Source organism: Sceloporus undulatus, chromosome 1 (assembly GCF_019175285.1).
Source record: "Sceloporus undulatus isolate JIND9_A2432 ecotype Alabama chromosome 1, SceUnd_v1.1, whole genome shotgun sequence".
NCBI lineage: Eukaryota > Metazoa > Chordata > Lepidosauria > Squamata > Phrynosomatidae > Sceloporus > Sceloporus undulatus.
In genome coordinates, this window is record NC_056522.1 from 265,923,652 (window position 1) to 265,947,190 (window position 23,539).

Below are 23,539 nucleotides of genomic sequence, written 5' to 3' on the forward strand. Positions count from 1 at the left end.
CCCGGAAATACCAGTTTCTTTTTACTCCGGAGGGACGTTGCGCTGTTTGCCGGCTGCGGCATCCCTCCAAAGTTAAAATGGGCACCTGCAGACTGCCATTTTTGAGAGGTCTGTACTGCACCTCAGTGCTGTCATGCCGACTGACACTTTGTCATCCAAGTATAAATGGCAATTCTCTGATTATTTATATTTCAGCGTTGCAAGTATGATACCTGCAACTGTAACTCCCATGAAGAATGTTTGTGTGCTGTGTTATCATCTTATGCAAGAGCCTGTGCTGCCAAAGGAGTCATGTTGTGGGGCTGGAGAGATAAGATCTGCAGTAAGTATCTATTTCTCCATTCTTGCCCGAATGAAGGACAAAATCTTCTGAGTAAAACTATATTAACTTTAATGTTTTACAACTTTAAAAGGGTTAATAAGAACAATAAGAGGGTAACCTCATTTACCAATAGGGCTTTTGGAACATGTACAACAATATATATTATTTAGGTTTGCCTAGACTGAGAAAAACACCATGAATTCAGAAGAACTCAATAATGAAGTTCTGAATGATGAAATTTCTACAATATAGCCTAAGGAGGGGATGCTAGGGAATGTTACTAGTTGCAAGTCATTTATGCCTTCTTGTCATTTTATGTTAATATGCCAGTTGCATCATCTAGTTAATAATACATATTCCCTTTCCTTTGTTTAATTGTTGCTCCTCCCAAATTGTTGCTAATATTTCTTCATTGAAAGCATCAGAAATAAAATTTGGATGGCATGCACTGAATTGTCTTTTAAAAATAGCTGAGCTAATGCATGTCCCTTTCCTCCTTCTGCTTAAAATGTTTTAATGTATTATCTTTTTCTCTTAATTCAGACAGCGAAGTGTCTTCTTGCCCAGCCACCCAGGTTTTCCGTTACAATATGAACACTTGTCAGCAAACCTGCCGCTCTCTGTCGGAGGGTGATAAGCAGTGCTTGCAAGGCTTCACTCCAGTGGATGGCTGTGGCTGCCCTGATAATACTTATTTGAATGAGAAAGACAATTGTGTGCCAGTTTCTAAATGCCCATGCTATTACAATGGCAAATATGTGCAGGCTGGTGAGGCTGTCATGAATCAGGAGGCACGTTGGTATGTTAAAGTCATGATTTATTACCTTTCTGATAAGATGGTTGCATGGATATTCACTGTAAAGTTTTAGGCTTTATTAGGGTTGCACTACATCACAGGTGGACAACTGCTGGAGGTTACTCTGTAGGGTTAGGGGAACACTACACTGGCCATCTGTGGAACCTTGGGGGGCCACATCCTCTATAACACACCACACTACACTACACCACACTCCCAGATTCTGGAATCTTTTTTGTTCTTCCCCCAATGCTCTCCACAAGTACATCAGGAACAATTTCACCATATTCATGTGTTCCCCTGAGCTGTTCTGTGCCCAGAAGAGTTAACTTCTTTGTTCAAAAAAGGCCTTTTCTGGTTATTATTATTATTATTATTATTATTATTAAACTTTATTTATATAGTGCTGTAGATTTACAGAGGGGTGGGGTAAGGGCAACAATATGTCAACATTGGGAGCCATTTTGTTCTAATTTTTAGAAAACATTGGGAGGGGCTAGGGTACGTCAAAAACTACCCCAGGAGCTGCATGTGGCCCATACACTACACCCCCCCATCCCTGCAATACATCATTTGCAGCTTTAAAGGAAGGAGTATGTTGTGATTATGCTTCTGTGTGAATTCTTGGGATAATTTGGGAAGCCATAATCATAAGTAAAAAATGGTTCTCTTTTATCTACCATGTATTTGTAATGGGTAATTGGAAGGTTCCTGAAAATGGGCTTTTTAATCATCTCAACTGTATGTTTTAACTAGTTTTTAAAATGTTGTTGGCAGTTTAATTCAATTTTAATGTATACTGCTGCATGTTTAACTGTAGTGTACTTTAAGTTACCTCGAGTCTCTGTTTAGGAGTCCCTTACTGAAAAACATTAGGCAGGAAATGGATGAGTTTGTTTTATATTTTGTTCAGTTTTCCACCTTGAGTCCACTTTGAGAGGAAAGTGAGATAAGAAGAGTATAGCATCTACTATGTATATGAAATGATTGTTTAACAGAAAATTTAGGAATATATTTTTAATTATTATTATTAGTAATATATAAATGCAAAATGTATATAGCTTTCTTCTATCTTATGCTTTATTTCTATTGTGTATTCCTGCCTAGTGTTTGCAAAAATGGAAAGTTCCAGTGTGTATCAGTGGGACCAACAGAACATGGCAAGTATAAAATTATTTTTCAGCTTGAATAATCTTGTACAGTTGGCCCTTCCCTTATGCAGGGATCCGTTCCAGAGGTCCCCCCCCCCTGCGTAAGGGAAACACCGGGTATGCTTGAGCCCCATTGAAAACAATGGGGCTCATGCATACAGCATGGCATGCGTGCCGTTGCTTCTTATGTCATGCAGCTTCAGTGTAAGCTGAAAGCCGTGCATGGCACACCTGCATATAACGCGGGCGTACTGTATATGACTTTCTTTTCTGGTGGTGAGGAGGAATTCTTTGCCAAGTTGGCTTAGGCTGAAGGGTATATACTTCTAAAAATACATTATGTTTCCCAGCCTTCAACTGCCCATGCTTTAGAGACAGCGAATCCTGCCCAATGATATTTCACAACAAAATAGCTGCCTTAAGTTTCTCATATAATAGGGCCATCATGTATATGTGTATTAGTATTAAGGCTCACTGAATCCTTAAAGAAATGCAGCCATAGTCTAGAATTCTGCCTATGGATGACCACATTTCTTGGCTCCTGAGAAGACTTCTCCACATGTAGCTGATAAGTCTTACTTGGGTGCTAATGACCATTCAGAGGCAAAGTGTTCCCCTCAAAGCAGCATACCTTTCTCTCTCTCAGTATGCATGGCATACCTAGGTAAAAGTGTCTGCATTTGTACAGTGAATGTTGCAAGGTTTTGCTAGTGCCAGCCATTCCATTACCTTAAACACCAAGTTTTCTCTCTCTGATGTTTTAATTTCTCTAATGTTTATGAAAATTCATCCAACAGAAAGTTTTATATTTATTTCACAGAATGTTCAAACAATAAGATATATTTCAACTGCAGCGACATGGGCTCCCGGTCTTCCCAAACACCACTACAGCTTACCTGCCAAACGCTGGGCACTGATCATGTAAGCCTTTGTCTTCTTTTCATTGGAACATTAAGTTAAACCATTCCCCCCTTTATTGCTGACTAACAGTAACACTGTTTCTTCCACCTCTAAAACACCCCCCCCCCAATTTTAATTTTGTGTATTTTTTCTTTAAAGAAAATACTCAGGCACAATGTAGGAATGCAAAAGAATAAAAGAACAATGAATGAGATGCACCTGTGCTATGATCAAGGATTGAAGTTTATGGGTTGAAATTGGTTTTGAAAATGCCCTTCCTCTCTCCATTCATAAGCAGCAGCAGGGGCCCTTTCCAGGGCTGACCAGCTGCACAGGGCACAGGGGGGACATGTAACTGCATGACACGTCTCGCTTGCTTGATGCAGAATCTTGGCCGTTGTGTCTTTACCAGTGGTTTTCTGTCAAATGAATGCAGAAAGTTGAACTCCCTCCCTCCCTCCCTCCCTTATCCCCACTTTCTTGCTCAGTCTTTGCTAAAATAAATAAACTTTTGGCCACTTCATATTTCAAAATGGGGCCACCATCTCACTTAACCAGTAATAAGAACAGTTGAGTAATGGGTTTTGAAAGGTGAAAGTAAATCTCATTTGGCTGCATGAAAAGTACATAACTATCTGTGAAATAAACAGATTCTGATGGACCTACTCATGAAACAGGGATGTGATATTATTTTTGCTCCTTATTTAGTTCCAGACAGGGTGTATTTCAGGATGTTTCTGTCCTGATGGATTGATTGATGATGGCAATGGGCTATGTGTTAAAGAAGAGGATTGTCCGTGCATTCATAACAAGGAATTTTATCCCACTGGGCATAAAATAAAAGTGGATTGCAACACATGGTAAGATCTTCTTTTTCTATTAGTTGCACTAATAATAGTTATACATGTGTGAATTCACCACACACTTGATATGTAAGCCGCTGGCCATTTGATTGTTTCAGAGTTGCCTTATACTTTAGTACTATTGTAGAGAACAGTTCTTATTCATGTACTTCTTTTTTCCACAATCTCTAGTACTTGCCAGAAAGGAAGCTGGAGATGTACCACCAATGTGTGTTATGGCACATGTATCATTTACGGAAGTGGCCATTACATTACCTTTGATGGAAAAAACTATGACTTTGATGGTAACTGTGAATATGTGGCTGCACAGGTAATTTTCACCGACAAACCAAAATGCGGTGGGGTTGTTCTGCTGGTGGAAAGGCTTCCACTGCTAGATACAGTGGGAAGGAGGTAGTACACATCCCACCCTGCAGCTTCTTGTGAACCTCCAAACCAGTACAGGGAGAGCCTAGGACAGTGATGGCGAACCACTGAGTTCCCATAAAAGACATTCCAGCACTTGATGTTATCTGATGCCAGGGGCAGGACTTCCGGGGGGGGGGGGACTTCTGCCTTCTGGAGGCAGGACATCTGGGGTGGGACTTCTTCTTCCAGTCCTCCCGGGCCTTCAGCTGCCTCTCCTGGGATGGCTGGGAAGAGGAGGAACAGGCAAGTGCCTGTACCTCCTCTTTTCCACCTCCATATGCCCTGAAACATGGCTTCACACGCCTTATCTGGCATGCGTGTCATAGGTTCACCACCATGGGCCTAGGAAATCCATGAAATCCATCCAGGCTGTGGCAAGTTCAAATGGCTGTAGCAGGATGAGATAGGGACAAAGTTCTGTAACACAAGTGGATGCATACTAGTGTGATCTTTGATGCACACCTTTGTTACACAGTCCCATAACATCTGACTCATGTTCAAAGTTTATGTCTATCTGGCTTCTTAAACATCTCTCAGAATCTCATTCCATGAAATCATTTCACCTAGCATTGTAGCACCTGAAATTATCCATGTTCATTTTCCCATAGATCTGTGAGGGAAATTTAATTTAGGCAGGATATAGACTGCCCCAAAACGGCGGCCTGCCACCACCTAGTTTTGGTCCACAGAAAAGCCGCAGCCTCCAGACCACAGGACTTCCCCGCAGACCAAAAAGAACCCATGAAAAGCGGGTTCCTCTTGTGATGCCATTATGACGTCGCAGTGTGCCAATGGCGCACTCACAACGTCACAATGGTGCTGTGATGTGCAGACGCTATGCATCCGGCACATAACAATGGCAGTGCACTCCTGTACAGAGCACCACCATTATGACGCCCTCGTCACATGCGAGGGGTGGGGGGCGTCTAGAAGCGCCACCTCTCACATGGGACGAGGGCATCCTATCCCGTCCATCTGGACTGGGCCTAGGAGAATTAAAATGATGAACATTTGACTCAGGGATAGGATTGTTAATCCCTCCTGATGTTGTCCAACTACATTTCTTAGAAGCCGATCACCAGCATGCTTTATGTAGAGGAACACTGGGAGCTGCAGTTCAACAATATGTGGAGCATTACACTTTGCCCACTCCTGATTTAAAGATTCTTTATATATTTATTTTATTAAAGTATTTCTATCCTGCCCTATATCATGTGATCTCAGTAAAATTAATATTAAAGTATATTTGATATTATGGTTTAGAAAATTAAACCAAAAAAAATAATTTAAACAGACTAAAACATATTAAACAATCTGACAAATTGAAAACAGGTGATGAAGGTCAAAACCATTAAAAAACATAATAATCTTCATCTTTTGATGCTTCTGTAAGCAATGCCAATATATGTGTGAATGAGAGATCTAGTTAATGAATACACCTGCAAAATAGAAGGGAACTGTTGCAACCCCTGCTTTTTATCAATATAACTCCAAATTAGTTGCAAGAGTAACCTGCCACAGAGACTGGAATATCAAATCCTCATGGTAGATATTACTTTTTCCTTGAGGCAGTTCCTCTTATTTCTCCGGCTCCAATTCCACTAAATTTAGAAAGAAATTGAGAGCAATTTTATTATAAACATATTTAATCATGTTCCAGTGATCTGAATGGGAGTCAACCACTTTTGTTTGGATTGGAGAGGCTGTATGGATGATCCGTGAGATGGAAGATCCATATTCTGGTGCTCTTTTGTGTTTATGTTTTGTACTCTTCAGAAACATCTTAATTTAGTTTGTCTTCAGATTGCTTTAAATACAGAGAAAGAGCACATGGCAAAGACCTTCTTGATTGGTTTAACTTTGGACTCAGGAAAAGGAAAACCTAGTTTGACTGCTGCCATGTTAAAGAAAGACTCCTTGCACATGGATACCTAGCACGTAACTGACAGGATTAGGGTAAAACAATTCCTCTCAATGACTTGGGACTTCCCCACGTCTGGGAAAGATTGGCTTCATTCTTTTGTTTTATGCTGGCCACATTTAAACATGCATTATTTGCTGTATACCACCAACAGTGTAAAATGATACTGTTCAGGAACAGGACATCCATGTGCTACTTGTTCATATAGAAAGTGATCCTCTCTTAGCTTCCTTCATTACATAGTAAATTATGATATATAATTGGATGAACCCAGACCAACAACATTTGCTGTTTGTTTTCTCATGTTTTGTTAATCCACCTCATTCATTTTTTTCTTTTCTGTGGTTGCTTTGAGACCAAACAAACTCAGAATAACCAAGGACCATTAAAGAGGAAGCATAGTGAGCTTGCTATAAATGCAAATATTCAATATGGTTTGAATGGGTTTTTAAAATACAATTGAAAATGGGAATAATCTGTTTTGGCTTTATTTTGTTCAATGTCTTTTTCACATTCACTAGGACTATTGTGGCAACAGAGATTCAGAGGGAACATTTAGTGTCATCACAGAGAATGTCCCATGTGGAACCACAGGAGTCACTTGCTCCAAGGCCATTAAGTTGTTTATAGGGGTATGTATGAACAGAGGTGTGAAAATTGGTCAGTTTAATTCTTGTTACATTTCTTGGAATCTCACCTGCACTGTCATTCAGTCCAGTCTCCAAATCAGGTTGCAAGACTCCTTTTCTTAAAGTTCAGTAGGCAGTATGCATTTTATGCACTTCCCCCATTGAGAAAAGAGAACATAAGTGTGTTTAAAATGTGTATTTTCCTTACAAAATGTTTACTTATGTGCAACTACAAAAAAGAGCCAGCATTGTGTAGTGATTAGAGCACTGGACTATGACTCTGGAGAACAGGTTCTAATGCCTGCTTGGCCATGGAAACCTTTAAGCAAGTCAGATACTCTCAGCATCACAGAAAGGCAAAATAAATTCCCTCCAAACAATTTTACCAAGAAAACTCTGTGATAGGTTTGTCACCATAAGTTGGCAATGATATGGAGGCACAACAACAGATATACTGTGTGTGTGTGCACGCTTGTGTGTGTGTATGTATCACAGAAAGAATTGGAAGTTCACCATTTCTTCCCAATGACAGAGATTTATGATACATGTAAACTTTTATTAATAGTCTTACAGGCCATGGATCAGATAAGTTAATAAAATACTATTATTGGTCAAAACAAATTTTCTTTCCATTTCTGTGCATGTGTATTTTAAAGGGAAGCAGATGAATGTCACAGCCCATTTCTGCTAAAAAGTAGGTGTTTGAGGTGTAGTGGTGTGTCCCTCCTTAAGGTGTCACCTGATGCAGTTTGCACCCTCCACAACCCCTAGTGATGCCACTGCAATTAAGATGTCAATGTCTGTTTACATTATAGAGTTTTAATTACATCTTCTTTCTTTTTAGAACACTGAGCTAAAGCTGGAAGATAAAGAGATAGAAAACATTAACTTGAATGCAAGTGGCGAAACGATGCCTTGGTTTTCTCAGAGAGTTGGCCTGTACATTGTAATTGAGATTGGCAATGGTATTATGCTTGTCTGGGACCAGAAAACGACAATTTTCATCAAGCTGGCACCACATTATAAAGTGAGTGACTATGGAGCTTTTTTTCTATAATGCCATGAAATATATTTTTTTAAATTTTTGATAAATGAATGAAATATTACCTTATGGGGTCTGTGGCCCAACAACACTGGGAAGGCGATGCATTCTATATTATATAATCATTACATTATATAATTATATAATCATGAATGATTGTGCTTAGAGTTCTGTAATTGTATGGTTTTAATTGTCTGTACACCACTTTGATCTGTGGAAAAGCAGTATGTAAATAAAATTTATTATTATTATTATTATTATTATTATTATTATTACTATTATATCTTTTTTGTACCATCAGCTCTCTTCTCTTGTCAGCCTTGCAGATACAGGGTGGGATGTGGTTGAGATGTTCTTCCCCAAAAGAATATCTGGAACCCTTTTTGCAAATAGGCTAACATTTTAAAATGGGACCAATATTAGGCCCTATTTATTTTGATTTTATATATTCAGTGTTACTCTTGGTAACTGCTTGCAATTATTCCAAGATGAATTATTTCAAGCCTCTTACTGAATAATTTACATAGAATCATAGAATGATAGAGTTGGAAGAAACCTCAAGAGCCATCCAGTCCAACTCCCTGCCATGGTCAATAGGCCACAGAATAAACTGAGTGTGCCTAGTTTGAAACTAAATCATTCCACCCCCTCCCTCCTCGCTTTGAGTATCCTTTCCCCCCACTCATATAAGATACACTAATTCTTGCCCAGGATCAGACAAAAACATTTTACTGGATGATGTGAAGGATAGTGTGGCATCTTGCATCATTCAAGATACAGAAGCTCACTGACTACTAGTTGAACTTTCATTCATCACTGATGATGGAATAGCATCTTTCATCACAGCTGAGAATTGCAGACCATTTTCTGGAGTTAAGAACAGACTGTGTGGCTCACAAAGATCTTTCCTCTACAGAAGACAGAAAAGTTACCCTTTTGGATGGCAGTCCTACAAATGGCCCAGTCACTGTGGGTATTGGCCATGTTGTTTGGGAGATTTTGGTGTTGTACTGAAAAAGTAATATTCCAAGCTCTGGTATATGCCAGAAGAGAATGCTTGGGAGGCCCAGGAAGATCAGTCAAAGGGCTGGTGCCTCTTGGTGATAGTCTCACTATGTCTAATAGTAGAGCTGCCCCTGCTTCTGCTTTCAGTTTTCAACACATTACTTTTTTGTTGTTTTTTGTTTTACTCTAAATTTGTCAGTATCCATGACTGCTAATGCTGGGGCAGTGGAAAATCTTGAATTAAACTTTTTTTTTACAGTTAAATTTCTCCTCACTGATTACTTTTGCTGACTGCATTAGATGTGCTTGCTCTAATGTCCTGCATTTTCCTCCCTTCAGGGAAAGATCTGTGGCTTATGTGGTAACTTTGATGACAAGGCTGGCAATGACTTCACAACAAGGAGCATGGTTCAAGAAAATAGTCCACTAACATTTGGAAATTCATGGAAAAGGGACAGTACATGTCCTGACGTGGAGACAGTCATTCAGCCCTGTGAGGAGAAACCTCATCGCAAAGCCTGGGCAGAGAAAGAGTGCAGTCTTATCAAAAGTTCTGTTTTTGTAACATGTCACAGTAAGGTTGGTATTGTTGCTTTGTTAGTGGGCAATATTTTGGTATAGTAGTAGGGCTGCCAAGTGAAGTGCAGAGAGGGTTTTTAATAGTCTGATTGAAGAAGGGTTTTCAACAATGATTGCTTGTCATGTAAACTCTATGTGCTTGAATTCCCTCTTACAACTATTAAAGGTGTAGAGACCTGTCATGTATTTCACCTGACCACCCTATATAGTGGTCTTGAAGAAAATGAAATAGTTGAGAGACCATGTGCATCAATATCTTCCCAGAACATTGTGACCCTGATCCAAAGGAAAGCTTGTAGTATACAAGTCCCTAACCATGAATATTCCCACAGAATTAATTTAAATTGATTTATTTCAGTGAGACTCAGGGTTATCAGACTGAAGACTAGAGAGGAGTCTTGTGCCTTAATGGTTGCATAAGAGATGGAATTTCAGCAGGTGTTGCTTGCCATGCAACCAGCTAACAAGCAGTGCCTGCTGAAATTGCCTCTCTTCTGTGCAGCCTTTTATTTCATGTGAGTCCTCTCCAGTCTTCCTTGCTTAAGAGGAGTCCTATTTGTACTAGTCATATCTGCAGTTCTTTCCCTATACATACCATTGTTGCTGATTAGTTTGGGCTTAGAGATGAGTTAGACTTCAGCTATTTGGACTCCAGTGTTCTGAAGCTGATGTTTTGCAAAATATTTATTTGTTGGCTTCTGCACAAAATAAGTTTGGGATTTTGAATAAAACCAAGTTATTTGCACAAAACACATGGAAATAAATAAATAAACAAACAAACACCCCTCCCACAAACTTTCTTTCCACCCCCAAATCTTGAAATGCTAAAAATGAAATAATTGAAAAATGTGCCAAACCTTTCCATACTCCTACTCAATGAGGAGAAATGTTTTGAAATGATTTGTTCTTGCATGTAGAACAAAGCAAGTGATGATTTACATTGCTATCATAGAGAAGGATATATAGGTACTGAAAAACCAGAGGGACATGTTATGGTAAACCATGTTTAGTGCTCCCGGTGCTGGGCTAGATGCTGGATTTCCATTTATCCTCCTTTATCCTCTCTAGAATTCAATTTGCTGTGGCAGTTGTATTTTGTAAAATTCTCTCTGAAATAAAATTTATTGGCCTAAATTAATAGAGTAATTAGAGTAGAAACATTAAATTAATGGAAACATGGTAAATTGACAATTACTGAAGCTTAATTGTTTCAGTGGGTCAATTCCAGTTGAGACTAACAACAGAATTCAAGCTTTTATAGACAGAGGTCCAAAACAAAGTGCAGAAATAATCCAGTTTCAGAAAGTTTTAACTGCCCTGGCTCAGTGCTCATGAATACTGGGAATTGTAGTTTATTGTGGCACCAGATCTTTCTAACAGGGAAAGCTACAGTTCCCAGAATTCCCTAGCACTGAGCCAGGGCAGTTAAACTGGTCTCAAATTGGATTATTTTTGCAGTGTGTTTTGGACCAGACTAGAAACAGGATTTTACTAGTTTAAGATCTCAATTGCAAGTTCCCCAATATGCTTCTCCATCATAGGATGGAGGAGATCATTGTTTCATAAATAGACTGTGAACATGAACAGCAAAATATCTGTGTGCTATCAACTGTGAGGAAACCTAGGTAAGAGTTGTGGATGGTTAAGGATGTTAGGGCAGTGGCACTGTAACAAGTGATTCACAGAAATTTCCCACCTGTGTAATACTGTAACTTTTTAATAGGTGGACCCAGAGCCATACTATGATGCTTGTGTACATGATGCTTGTGCCTGTGATACTGGTGGGGACTGTGAATGCTTCTGTACTGCAGTTGCTGCCTATGCACAAGAATGTACTAAAGCTGATGCCTGTGTGAACTGGAGGACCCCTGAAATATGCCGTGAGTATTCCCAGATGAAAGATGTCTAAGTATATAAACATGAATAAAATGCCTACACACTGTACAAGATGACCCAGGGAACTCTTACTTTACAAAATTGGTTACTCTTTTAGAAACATTATTTTTATCAACCTAAACCAGGGTTGGCATGGTATAGGCTACCGGCTGCGTGCAACTCCCCAAGATCAATTTTGAAATTCCTGAACCACCCCAGAGGCATCTAGGAGTAGTGGTTTCAGGATACAACAGGCTGCCAGGACCACAGTACCCTATGAGCTAAGCAACAGCAATAGCAATGGAAGTAAACTTCCCTTCCACTTCCACTTTTAATTTTTTTGTAACTTTTGAACATTTCTCATCCTGGTGAGGCCCACTTTGGGTCCAGGGATACAAAACTTGCCCTTGGAATTGCCCCCACCCTTCAAACCAGTTTTGTATATTTAAAACAGACCAGAGTTTTCTGTCTAAGCCATTTCTCCCCCCCACCCCAATTTTTAATTTTTTTATTATTAAAAAACAAATATGTAGATACACAAAAAAACATAGACACCCCATCTCCCACATTTAAGACACAAACAAACCATCACAATATAAAATACAGACACAAACAAAAGACAAAAAAGAAACAAAACAAAATATACTTCCTCATCTGTGATATCTTTATATCTTCATTGATACATTTCTTACTTCAGACCATGTGTAATAATTCTTCCCTCATAGTTATTAACTTACTATTTACTCACATCATAAATATTGAAATATTTATCTCTTACATACTCTAACATCTAATAAACTTAAAATAATTACTATCTTTCATGCACCTTATCCACATCTATAGAAAACCTGTTCCCCAGTCATGTTGCAATGTACAATCAAAGGTTTCCAGTCTTCTTTAAAGTTATCTAAGTTTCCCTTCACCAAATTGTCAATTTATCTGTTTCCTGTTAATCATACAATTTCATTAACCAAATTTTAGGCAATAAGTTATTTCAAATGATATCTACAGATCTGAATATAACTTGGCTTATGTTTATGGCACCTTTGATTATGCCTTCAAAATGAATTTATGCATGAGGAATCATGGATATAGAAGAAATCAATAGGTCAAGTACGTACAATCCCAGTTTCAAAGAATCCAGGGAAAAGAAGAATCCACCAGCCCACTAGCTGGCTAGCTACTGTAAACTTGTGGTTTGTCACATAAATAGTTCCTCCTTATCTGATAGCATCAGTCTATCATCTCATCAGCTTTACTATTAACTCACAGTTAACTAGTTGTAATTCACATGACTGTTTCTTCTACACAAATTTGCTCTATTTGAGCTGCCATCCTAAACGCAAACCGAAGAATAATGTCATCTGATAAGGAGACTTACATTTGAATAAAGGTGTATAGGATTGTGCTGTTAGTGAACTCTGTGAGATATGTGTTCATGTATCTCAATTCATTGAATGTTTCATACATGTGCAAAATGCCTTCCAATATGATTTACTCCTATAGTCTGAGTGTGTTTTTGAAACATCTCAATGTTTTCTCATGGAATGATCCTGCACTATGAGTGTATATCAGCCAGTTTACAGATGATTTCCAGTGCATTAAGGGAAGAAGTGGGGATTTGCGAGAGTTAAGAGACATGAGTGGGGACAGTGATTGTGGAGCTCTATTCTTCCCTCATGTCACTCTCCTGTTCCATATCAAGGGCCCATACAGACAGGTCAAAATAAGCTGCTTTGGTCACTTTGGAGGTATACTTTTAAAATGATGCACGCACCCTAAGAAGCCAGAAGCTGCACCAAGCTATGCAGCAGTCCCTAGGACTGGGTGTGGCTTTGGTGTGGCTTCCAGCCTCTTAGGACGCATGCAGCATTTAAACGCATACCTCCAAAGTGACTTGAAGAATTATTTTGGCCTGTCTGTGTGGACCATATTACATGAGGGGATACTCAAAAGCTAGTGGTTCAAATCAAATGTTTATAGCAAAGGAATAAAGAGGATTTTCAGTTCCATAAATGATAGAAATGATTCCAGAGTGAGTGAAATGCATGCAACCATTTGTTTTAGATGGGAGCGAGATAACATCTGTTCCTTGATTTCTGATTATTATTTTGTTTTATTAGCAATCTATTGGACTTCTACAACCTTCTCCGAGTATGTGAATGGCACTATGAGCCTGTGGACGAGACCTTCTAATCTGCGAGTCCCTAATATTGCCAACACAGTGGCCACCATTGGAAGGTAAAAAATTGCCACTTGTGGTATGTTTGCTCTTAATGGGAATATTTTCTTGGTATTCAGTTTGGAGAAACTACATTTCATTCACTGGGCTAATAGTCCCTCTTACAGCCTCAGGGTGGATGAGGAATTCATGGAAGAGTGCTGCCTGAAAAGAAAATAATCATTTTTACTATGTGCTCTTTAAGCAACTATTGCAAACATTTAACAAAACATATCTTCTGGGCAATAGTTGCTACCCAAATGTCCTCCAGGCTTTCTTTATGATCATGGAACCAACAGATGTGTCACCGAAGATCAGTGTCTGCGCTGTTGAAGACGTGTGCTCCTACCTGGCCAATTTTAACCCAACTACAAACCCAAAGAACTGTGCCATGATGGTATGTTAAAATGCATAGTGGAAAGAGTTCTAATGGCAGGAGGAAGGCATTATGCAGATAGAGATTTAAATTGCTGTCTTCTGGGCTTGCATAGTCATTTTATGACACAAAATCCTGTTTTCAGCTGGAAAATATTGTACAATGATAGCCTAATATTTATTTGGACATGTTGCATTCTGAATGTTACAGATGTCTCTTTTAACAAGGGATATACTATCTGTCATTCTACTCTAGGTAGGGAGCCGATCACACTTCCCTTTCATACTTTTCTCCCAATCTAGGCATGAGACAAAAAATTTAAACATGGATTTTATCACACATCTCCAGCCATGGCATGATTCCCCATTCTTTGCAAGGTGGCGGGAGATGTCATTGGGTACGGATCCTCTTGCCTGAGCATGGAGGTGTGTGTTAAAATCTGCATTTAAAGTTTTCTCCCATGCTTAGCTCAGGAGAAAGGGCTGGAAAGGGCTGGAAAGGGCAGTGCCATAAACTCCTAGGTCATTTTAATGAAATGCCACCATGCACAATTTTGACTGAATCTGCCACATAGCATTTGACCCCTATTTCTCATGTCATGACCATCATGGAACTGGGGCTGAGTTTTAGAGGTTTATAATTTTGCTGTTGTCATTGTTTATTTCCGAAGCTGGAATGACTTAAATAAGCTAAATTATTTGCCGTTATTTCTTTCTAACCACTTTGATTAGAGCTATGAGATATCACCTTTTCGAGGTTAAAATCTGTGCAGTTGACTATTTTTGTGTAAGTGGGACTAGGAGAGGCTTAAATGGCCAGTCCAAGTACCAATAAGTCCTTTTCCTTATGTTCTTTTCTGTTCCTTCTGATCAGCAAAAGAGCCCTGTTTAAGGCTCTCTTCATGCAACTGTAAATGAGAGGAAGCTAAATCTTTTATATACCCTGTGTAAATATCCTATCTATGAATTGCCTTCTCGGCAAATACTCCTGGTTGATTCTTTATAAGCTTCCGATGCTAAAACACAGAAAAAACAGCCACTTTCAAAAGATAACTTGGTTTGTTGGCAATTGTATACTTTTTATGTATTTTAATCATAGTATGGCTTTCAGTGTTGTAACTCACTGCAGAATAATTGCCGAATGAAAATAGGAAATAACGTTTCAAATATTCATTCCTGATTTTTCTTTCCATTTCAGTTTGTGTATCAGAATCCATGTACAATGCAGCCCTAAAGTGGTATGTTTCCTCTGTCTCTCTCTCTCTTTTCTAAACACAAAACAAAAGAGATGAATACTTTCACATATAACTTTCCAAGCAGCTGTAACACTATTTAGAATGAGCTTTCTCCTAACTTTTCCTTGAATAGACCTTTCCATTTTGCAAAATCCCTCCTCAGCAAAGGGTTATCACTGAAGAAGAATGGGTAGTGAAAAACACAAACTCATTAAGCATTCTCACGTTGTTGTTACAATATCATTAAATGTTTTTTTTCATGTACAACTCCATGCATTTATGTGAAATAGCGCTGAGTATAATGCAGGTTATCTTTTATGATTCTAGCCTTCATTCATAATTCTAGAGCACATTGTATATAAAAATATTACATTTAATGGCAGCTTTAATAAGTGTGTAAATCAGAGCATTGGGTTATATAGGCTTAGTCCATGACTGAGCCATAAAACTGCTCAAGACAGCCACTCTTTTTGAGTCTGATGTACTTGAGCATCAGAGTAGGATTCTGGAGGCCAAAGTTTGATCCCCACTTGGCATGAACCCCCCTTGGGAAAGTACACTATTTCAGCTTCAGAGAATTGCGAAGAAAATCCCCTCTAAACCATGACAAGAATGCCCCCTGATAGTTCACCTTAGGGTTGCCATAAGCCAGAAACAACTTGGGGATGCACACACACAAAATGCAGAGGAGAGCCAAGTTGCTACCTGACTTAATTAGAGAGAAGATGGGATATAATTTTATTAATAAATAAGTAAGATAACTTTGTTTGAAGTCTTGTTATGTTTTGACTAAGTGCCCATCATTACTATTAAGTGAATGAGAACCCATATCCTACAGAAAGATCTTTGCTCCAGAGAAAGAAAGTTGGAATATAGAATTTATATGAGGTTAGCCATTTATATTGGGTTTGTTGTTGGCTGGGAATGCATGATTGTGTGGCAAATTTTCGCGATAAATAGCCAATTAATTCCTGTGTGAAATCTTTACCGAGAATGGTCTTGCTATGGAAACTATGCTGTTGCTAACTCTAAGGATGCCTTGGTCTTACATTAATTTACTTCATAGATTAATTAGACATTACAACACGTTCAATCATAATCATATTTAATAAGAAGTAAGTCCCATATATTTTCCATTGAGTGTACTTACACATAATGTGCCCATGGTCAAAAATATTAGTTAATATGCCAAACATAATCAGATGACATAAGACGTATCACTTACATTTAACATTATAAGGAACAAGACCACTATTTGCTTTCTGAATTATTGTATTTTGATTTTCTGTTTTTGGCTATGCTTTGGACAGACCGCGTTTTAACCTGCTGGTTTCTTTTTCCCCTGCAGCTTGCTGCTGTATTTTGAAGGCAAAGATATACAATGTGGGAGGACAGCGTTTGGTTGAGAAAACGGATCATGGTGCTCACTTGGATTTGCACATTAAATGGCACCATGGGCCTTCTTTAGAAATCCTGTACTACAACATCAACAGTTATTCACAACAACTTTTTCAACTACCTCTGTCCACTACTATCCCAACATTCAAGTAAGCTTGCAACAATGTTAAATACACCTGGCTACTTTTATTGTTTTTTAAATAAAAGCAGTATATAAACTGAAAAGCAGTTTAAGTAAACTACTGAATCATAAACACTTAAGATGAAAACAGAAGAATCATTGTGTTCTTCCCTTCTATTCAGCCTCTATACAATCACTACATCTGGAACAAGTAAGTCTTTAAAAACGATTTCGGGTGGGGACTTGTTTAGGATGGAGCAAATGTTTGCAATATACACTCTTGGGTTCAGTCAAGTTAAAAGGACTGTGGTAGACCTTTGCCTGAAACCCTGAAGATAGAGCTAAAGAGTCTCAGGATAGAGCATTTTTCTTTCCAGCTCTCAGTGTGGGAAATTCTTTATAACAATTTTTTATTGGTGGTAGTGGAGATTCGGTGACTCCAAACTAATATTATTTTATAATGGAATATTGTTCAGATGCCACTCACTGAATTAAATCAGGAGACTGACTTTCCAATTTGTCTTGCGCTTCATGCTTTGCCACTGGAGTAAATGGTATGTGTCAGTTATCCCAAGGATGAACCCGGAGGTGGTGACTATGAGACATATGTGCCATAAGGAATAAGAAAAAACATCAATATGCTCAGCTCCATTAGCTATAGAAGACCTACGGTGCGGGCTAAAAATGCACCTGATGAAAGTTAGCAGATCGGGACAGAAGTGGAGTGTAATGTTACCTATGGACCATTTGTGAAAGAGATCAAAGATAAGACATTCTGGAACCTCTGCTATAATTTGAGATTAGCGTATACTGCTGTCCCAATGTTGCATCATAACCACATCACCTACACTACACCACACTACCACTCCCAGCACTACCACTACCTCACTACAACTACATCCATATTCTACAAACACTACACCACCACTACCTCCACACCCCCTACCACTCCTACTACTACTTCAACACCATCTACCACCACATCACCTACCACTACACCAACTACCACTCCCAGCATACACTACCTCACCTACCAACTACATCAACTATTCCTACAACAACTACCACCACCCACTACCACCAACCCAACTACACTCCTACTACTACTTCAACCCCATCTACCCCACCCATCACTACCACTACACCAACTCCCACTCCCGATAACACCTACCTCACCTAACTCATCAACTATTCCTACCACAACTACCACACCACACTACCACACCTTCTCCACTACCTCCACCACCATACCACTCCACTACTTACTTCAACACATCTACCACCACATCACCTCACTACCCACACATCCCAGCCTACACTACCCCTACAACACACAACTATTCCTACAACTACCACCACCACTACCACCACTCTTCCACTACCTCCACACCCACTACCACTCCTACTACTACTTCAACACCATCTACCACCACATCAACGACTTCTCCAACTACAACTACAGGTAATTAATAAGTTATGATACTGCTTTGCATACATGCATAGGTCTGTTGGTGCTGCTGCTGTTGCTACTGTTGTTATTATCATCATCTTTATTTACATCCTACCTTTTCCCATAGACTGAGATTCAATGCAGTTTAAAAATTAAAATGACTACAAATCCCATGGAGCTTTGAAAGCTTGCAACAAATATATTGTGCATTTCCAATAAAGATAGAACTAAACTGTTAATCATACTAAAACAATTTACAGTACATCGTAAAAAGTGAAAGAAAAAAACAAACATTTTAAACAGGATAATTTAAAATGATGCAGCCCTCTCTTACAGCCCTTTCTTTAAAAGCCTCTCTGAATAATAAAAAAAAGTCTTTGCCTGTGGATGGAATGACAGAAAGAAGGAGGCCATTCTAGCCTCATTGAGAAGAGAGTTCCAAAATCTAGGGATAGACAAGAGAAGGCTCTGTCTTGTATTTCCAATAGTTATCCCTGTGAAGGCAGTGGGACTGAAAGAGCAGTCTCCTCTGTTAATTTCTGGATCCAGACAGCCTCTTGGGGAGAAACGATTTTTCAGTAGACTAGATCTAAGCTGTATCAAGCTTTATAAGTTATAACCAGAACACTGAATTTTGTCCATAAACAGACTGGCAGCTGTTGGAGCTGTTGGAGCTGGGTTGTTGCCTGACCCCTGGCTACAACTCTTTGTACCGCGTGAAGTTTCAAGACACTATTCAAAGGCAGTCCTATGTAGAGCACATTACAGTAACCCAAATGGGATGTAACCAAGGCATGTGTCACCACAACCAGATTAGGTATATCACCAAGAATGGGTTCAGTCAGTGCACTGTCTTTATATGTGCAAATGCAGAAACCTGGGCCTCCAGATTCAAGGTTGAGGAGTTTCACCAAACTGTGACCCTTAATCTGCAGGGGAAGTATTTATCCCATCTAGCACAGGCTATATCCCTATTACCTGATCCACCTTTTGACTGACCAGGAGCACCTCTGTTTTATCTTTAATGAGTTTCAATTTGCTTGCCTATTGCCAATTCTATACAATGGCCTGTTACAGATGGGCAGGAAAGTACGTGCGGAGCGTGTACTAGGGTTAGAAAGGGGCGGTGCTTCCGCACCCCCTAACCCTAGTGCGCACTCCGCACGCACAAAATGGTGGCGGCCGTTCTACACGGCCACCACCATGAGGACGTCACGACTGTACCTCCTCTATACGGGGCGGCGCGGAAGTGATGTCCTCACTCCGCGCCAGGGCATCTAGTGCGCCCTTAGCGCAGAGCAGGAAGGAGCTCCGTTTCAGAGCTCCTTAATGGTTTAGAACTGAAACAACTCCCTTGAAGTTAAATGGAAGAAAGAAATAGTGTTGACTGTCATCACTAGCATACTATTGGTATTGGACCACAGACCTCTAGACAACCTGTTCCAGTGGTTTCATATATATCTTGAATCACATGGAGGATAGAAAAGAGCATTGGGATACCCCACAGCCCAATGGCCAAGGAGTCTAACAGGAATCCTCCAGCATCACCTTCTAGGCTCACTCCTTTAGGAAGGAGCAGAGCCACTCTAAAGGAGTGCCTTCAAGTCCCATCCCTGCAAAGTGACCCAGAAGAATACTATGGTCATCTCACAGAAGTGTAAAAGATAATAACTGCTAAACATGTACAATGGGCCCTTGATATCAGATGAGTTTGGTTCCAGGACCCCTCCCTGCCATGGATACCAAAATCCATGAATTCTCAAATCCCATTAAATATAATGACATAGTAAAATAGCGACCCTTATATTAAATGACAATATCAAAGTATTTTTTTTTTTTTGGAATTTATATATTTTTTGAATATTTTCAAGCCATGGATAGCTGAATTGTAGATAAAGAATCTGTAGATTTGGAGGGACAACTGTATAAGATATGTATTAAAAGAGATTGACATAGCCATACCAACTGCAGAGATGTAATTTCAGGTGTTTCACAGTACAACAGCAAGATTTTTTGCTTAGGAAATATATTCAACCTGCAACTCAATCTGATAATATAATGGATAATATAATACATGATACTATAATTGCTGAAAAATAAAATTCTTTCTTTCTTTCCTTCTTTTTCTTGCACTGATGCAATTCCTGATGAAATAGTCCCAACAAGTAAGTACAAAAGCAAAAGATACTGTATATTATAATTCAAAACATCCTGCCGCCACTCCCTATGATATAGCCAATTCCCTAGCTCATATTTCATATGAGAAAGGTATAAACCACAAAATACCTCTCTTCTAGTGTAATTAGGATGCCATGGCTGTCATGAAATCTAAGGCACCAGTTTGTTTAATGGCAGTGTTGAGATCAGGGTGCCTGAATTCTGTTAATTTAATAATAAAAAAATTAGGGTAACTGGAGGAAGGGTGTGGAGTAACCAATGAATAAAGAGACAAGAACATGAATAACAGAAAATATTTTAAAAATGGAGGATAGGAAGAATATACTGAGGAAGTGGAAAGAGGAGGCAAGGCAATGATGAATGGATTGTGAAGATGTGTATGTCGCGGAGAGAAGGCCTTAAGGAGGACTTGCAGACCAAATGAGAATATTTCTAGACAGATGAGTGAGCCAGCTCTAGACAACGAGTCAGAAATAATGTCTATTACTATTACTCCCTGATATCTTTGTGTTGTATGCGCAGAAACAAATTTCTTAAGAAAAGAGATTTATGTCATTTTTATTACTGGAGAGATAGATCAGAGATCTTCTACTAGTAAATAAAATTTGAGAAGTGATATCAATGGTATTCCTGAACAGACATTGCCATGAGCATAGGATTGATTAAGGTTCAAGCAGTGATAAGCATATATTCTATATTTATGCATATTATGTATATTCTATGACTGCTTAACATATTGATTTTAGTATCATGTATATAATCTTTGTGCTCTATCTATCATCTATCTATCTATCTATCTATCTATCTATCTATCTATCTATCTCATCACAGCAAGCTGTGTGCCTTCTGAAATATGTGAGTGGTCCCAGTGGATTGATGTGAGCTACCCAAAATATGGCTCAGAATATGGTGATTATGAAACCTATGAGAACATTAGAGCCCACAACATCTCTATCTGTGAGAGGCCAGAAAACATATCGTGCCCCCCTGTCCCGTACAACGTTATAAAGAACCATGTCCTGGTTGTACATAGAGATATTTCTGATTAACCCTTGCCAGACAGCATATGTGAATTAGCATGCCCATTTGGATCATCACAAATGTTCTTTATCGTGGTACTGGGATACGAATTACCCGGTTACGAAATTTTCGGGATACGAAAAAATACATAGGGAATTATTGTTTCGGGTTCGAATTTTTTTCGGTTAGAAAATACTTTTGGTGCTTTTTTGGCTTTTTCGCACGAATTCGGCTTTTCCCATAGCGCCTATGGCATTCGGCTACGAGGTTTTCGGTTACGAAAACCGCCGGCCGGTTACGAATTATTTCGTTAACCGAGGCACCACTGTACTTTGTTCTTTAAGATATGTTCAGGAAAACACAGTAATAATGTGTATATCTTGCTTCCTTTTGCAAGAGTTTTTTATGAAATGCCTTGTCAAAAATGAAGAATTGGATGGAGTAAAACTTTAGAAACCTATGTACTAATAGGAAGCATATAACTGATGAACTCTGAAGAAGGAACTGTTAACGGGATCACAAAATTTATGGTTTGTTTCATCTCGCATGAGACATACACAAATAAAGAAACACCATTTTTTTTCTAGAAATTTCCTCAACAGAAACATAAGATGTAGCAGAATATTACTTGTTCCTTTGTCTGTCAACATATTTCAACACTTTTCCTCCTTAAATACAATACATTTAGCATGCATATTATCTGTGGGTAAGAATATAGTATTTGGAATTCTAACCAAATGGTACTTTTGTATTACTCGTTGTGCTGGTGTCACAGGATTGGTGATATCGAAGGAAAAAGGAAAATAAATAAAAGAAATAAAATGATTATTCGTTTTTTTCAATTGAAATATATTGCAGGTTGCAATCTATACCCCAGTTCTATGTTTACAAAATCTTCTTGTTATTATGCCATGAACCATATGATATTAAACTCCTGCACTAGATTTACTAAAAATCTTTTTTATGATATATCATACCAAGCTTACTATTTAATTTTTACATTTATTCATTTTTTTTCCATGATATCTAAATTAATTGCTTTTATTACCTGTAGTTGTGGTTGGAGAAATAGTTGGTTTTGGTAGTAGTAGATGGTGTTTGAAGTTTTAGTAGTGAAGTGGTTGTTGTAGTGTTGTAGTAGAATGTGTTGATTGTATTGTAGTGGGGGTGTATGGTGGAGTTATGGAGTGGATAGTGGATGGTGGTTGGTGTTGTGGTTGTGTTGTTGAAGTTGTTTTGTAGCGTAGTATGATGTATGTAGTTTAGGTTGAGGTGGATGTTAATGGTAGGAGTTATAGTAGGCGTAGGAGTAGGAGTGGTTGGTTTTGTGTTGTGTTGGTGAAGTGGTTGTATTAGTAGTAGTTGATTGTAGTTGTAGGTGAGTGATGTATGGTAGGATTTATAGTAGGAGTAGAGTGAAGTGGTGGTTGTGTTGTTTGGTGAAGTGGTTGTGTAGTATTAGTATTGTAGTTGTCGGTGAGGTGGAGGTTGGTTTAGGAGTGGTGGTTGTGTTGTGGTGGTTGAAGTGGTTTGTCTAGTAGTTTGTAGTGTAGGTTGAGGTGGATGTATGTTGAGTGATTGTGGAGTAGAGAGGAGTGGTGGTTTGTTGTGGTTGGTGAATGGGGTTGTGGAGTTGGTGTAGTTTAGTAGAAGTGTGTTGTTGTATTTTGTGTAGTTCTGTGATGTTAGTGGTAGAGTGGTTTGTTGGTTAGTGTGGTATGAGTTTAGTTGTGTAGTAGTAGTGATGTTGAGGGTATTGGTAGCTGTTGTGAGTTGTTGTGGAAGTATATGTGTAGTGTGCTGGTGTGGTGGAGGTAATGGTCGTAGTTCGATGTGCTGTAGTTGGCTTAGTATGGTGGTGTGGTTGTGGTTGTTGTTGAGGTCGTGCTGTGTATATTTATGCCAGCAGTTACATGATCTCATAGTTGAGAAGCGGATAGGCAGCAGAGATGATCCTGTCCTTTTGTTGCTATTCAGTCTGTTCTAACATCACATTCCCGTACTTGTCCAAATCCTCAAGGAGTAACCAGGAATATTTACTGCCCCGACA

General features: G+C 39.0%; 1 protein-coding gene across 1 annotated transcript in view; it reads left to right on the forward strand.

Moving 5' to 3' along the window:
• MUC2 (mucin 2, oligomeric mucus/gel-forming) overlaps positions 1–23,539 on the forward strand; it is a 44,640-nt gene that overhangs the window by 18,719 nt on the left and 2,382 nt on the right. The window contains exons 15-25 of the mRNA XM_042459288.1: positions 196–322; positions 866–1,090; positions 3,090–3,190; positions 3,878–4,029; positions 4,204–4,342; positions 6,883–6,993; positions 7,835–8,017; positions 9,377–9,616; positions 11,340–11,496; positions 13,615–13,732; positions 17,024–17,052. Of these exons, the coding sequence (XP_042315222.1) occupies positions 196–322; positions 866–1,090; positions 3,090–3,190; positions 3,878–4,029; positions 4,204–4,342; positions 6,883–6,993; positions 7,835–8,017; positions 9,377–9,616; positions 11,340–11,496; positions 13,615–13,732; positions 17,024–17,052 (1,582 nt within the window). The remainder of the gene's footprint in view (positions 1–195; positions 323–865; positions 1,091–3,089; positions 3,191–3,877; positions 4,030–4,203; positions 4,343–6,882; positions 6,994–7,834; positions 8,018–9,376; positions 9,617–11,339; positions 11,497–13,614; positions 13,733–17,023; positions 17,053–23,539) is intronic.